Source organism: Adiantum capillus-veneris, chromosome 2 (assembly GCF_014529385.1).
Source record: "Adiantum capillus-veneris isolate H3 chromosome 2, ASM1452938v2, whole genome shotgun sequence".
NCBI classification, from domain to species: domain Eukaryota; kingdom Viridiplantae; phylum Streptophyta; class Polypodiopsida; order Polypodiales; family Pteridaceae; genus Adiantum; species Adiantum capillus-veneris.
Window position 1 is genome coordinate 96,103,161 of NC_140932.1, and position 2,647 is coordinate 96,105,807.

General features: G+C 40.8%; 1 protein-coding gene across 1 annotated transcript; it reads left to right on the forward strand.

Annotated features, from left to right (window-relative positions):
* The first annotated feature begins 369 nt into the window (after positions 1–369).
* LOC147463240 (uncharacterized) lies at positions 370–1,724 on the forward strand. The gene is made up of 2 exons (XM_086495881.1): positions 370–1,002; positions 1,167–1,724. The coding sequence occupies exons 1-2, from the start codon at positions 370–372 to the stop codon at positions 1,722–1,724; spliced, it is 1,191 nt and encodes a 396-aa protein (XP_086352007.1).
* The last annotated feature ends 923 nt before the right edge of the window (positions 1,725–2,647 follow it).

Sequence of the window (2,647 nt, forward strand, 5' to 3'; positions counted from 1 at the left end):
TGCCATGGAAGGGATGGATGCAAGTCCCGGGACATTCAGTAGAGCCGCTATGCCTGGGACTCTACACACAACATTCGATCAATAGGACATGCTTGAATTGCATCTAAAGTGGACACAAGCCTTCATGGCTTGTGGAATCCCATTTAATGTCATATAATATCCTATTTTCAAAGATGCACTAATGTCAACTGCAAAAAAAGGATTCATCTATCCTGATTATAATAAAATGCAAACGGAGTATGTGGACAAAGTCAAGAGTAGTACAAAAGTGATTCTTAAGCGAATGGTGCTTCACTTTGTTCCAGTGTTTGGTTGTACCGTAGTGCTCAACGGATGGACTAGTTGTAAAAAAACCCATTAATTAATGTCATGGTAATTTGTCCCAAAGGTGCAATGTTTTTGGAGGCCATTGATACCTCAATGAAAGAGAAGAAATATCTCTACTTGACAAAGGTATATGAGCGAGCTATCGCTCGACTGGGTGGACCGAAGAATGTGACAACAATTGTTACAGATAATGCTTCCAACTACAAAGGAGCGGGTTTAGCCATTATGGAAAAGTACTCAAAAATTGCATGGCTTGGATGTGCAGCACACACCCTAAATTTACTTCTAAAGGATATGGGCAGATTATCATTCATAAAACAGGTCCTTATTGACGCCAATCACATAGTCAAGTTTATACGGGAACATCAGTTTACATATGCTTTATTTCGCTCCAAGTCTCCGAATAAAGCACTTCAAAGTTTTTGTGCCACACGATTCGCTACAGCATACTATGTTTTGAATAATATCATTGAAATGGAGCGGCTCTTACAGAAACTGTTACAGATCACCATTGGGAGGCTTGGCTCAAGAAGTATCCAAGCCACCACGAAGCAGCTAAAAAATGTGTCCTTGTTGCAATCTCCTCTCTTTTGGTGGAACATTGACAAACTTGTTGGGGTTAGTAAGACCTATGTGGAACTACTAAGGGTTGTGACACAAAAAAGTTTGTCATTGGTAAGGTTTATTGGATCATGCTTGAGGTGTTGCATCAAACCAAAGAATACAACCACTACAGTGCAAGGGAGAGAACACAGATCGTGGAACTTGTGAAGAAATGATGGGCTCAAATACACACACCATTGCATGGTGCTGCATTTTTCTTGGATCCAAAGTTTCAGATGAATGGACAAGCTTCCAACAAAGAGGTAGTGAGAGACTTTAGAAACGTCTACTTGCAATTGTTGCCAGATGACGATGGCATGGATGCATTCCAGCAAAGGGTGGATTATGCCAATAGGGAAGGAACTATCGGAGATCCCTGGGTTTTTAATAGTGTAAAAAGGTTTTTAGGCCTAGTATGGTGGAAAGAATATGGAGGAGATGTAGTTGAGCTACAACACGTGGCGACCAGGGTGCTTTTGGTCACGGCATCCAGTGGTAATTCTGAGCACAATTGGTCTTCTTATGACTTTTTGCACTCAAAGTGCAGAAATCGCTTAAGTCATGTTCGTTCTGCACACCTTGTGTACATATTTTGTAACATGCATCTCATTCATGCACCCACAAAGATAGCCACACGGGCGATCGAAGTACACTTTGGAGTGCTTCAGGCTCATGAAACGGTGGCGGAACAGAGGTGTAGCGACGATGATAAGATGGAGTGGGAAGTGGCTTCAGAATGTTTAGACAATGAAGAGGTTGATGACGTGGTGCTTGTGATAGATGGCGAGATGTAAACATCTTTTCATGATAATGTATCTACTCTATCTCATGTAGCTCACTATTGAGCTATATATCTCACTTTTTTGAATTAAGAGCAAACATGTATACCTTTGGACAATGTATACGTCTTCTCCATTAAGTTTTTTTCAAGTATTGAGGAGAGTTCGCATAAACATAAGTATTGAGGAGATGATGTGGAAACCAAATAAAATAACATTAACACATCCTACCAAAATTACATCTACAAACCAAATTCTCAACAAACTCATCAATTAGTAACTCCAAAACGAATTCATTGCCATAAACATAGAGAGAATACAATGCATATAAAAAAAGGACGGGGTAATTTGCCATTGAAATTTCTAACTACATTCTACAATGTTTTTAAGAAACTTGATATCCACCGCTTCTTCAAGATCTGCGTTCAATTCTTCCTCAAGCATACCCACCGTTTCTTGAATATCTGCCTCGTGACTTGGTCCTGCCTCCTCAGGCAGGGGAGAGAGAGGACCATATCGCACTTCGTATCTAGAAAGTTTTTGCAATAAAACAACTACTTTTGCTTCTTTGGCTGCCAACTTCTCTTGTAGCGAGAGAACGCTCTCTCCTTGGCTGGCTAGTGTAGCCCCTTGAGACACGATATTAACAATTTGTTCATGCTCATGTGGTAGGAGCATGACTGGCCTCTTTTGTGCAGGTGAATCTACCTCCCCATGACACTCTTGTGCCCTTTCTTTAGCTCTTCAAAGTCTGACACCAGCGTTGAAAGACGGTCTATCCAAAGGACGCGCTTCTTAATTATATCTTGCACGAAGACTTACTGGATGAAGTAGATGGCAACTTGATTATTATTAGGTAGACTGGATTCCTTTTGGATGAAACATAGAAGCAACAGACGCGCGAGCCCTTTGTGTTGCAAATCTGAGATTTTCAATGG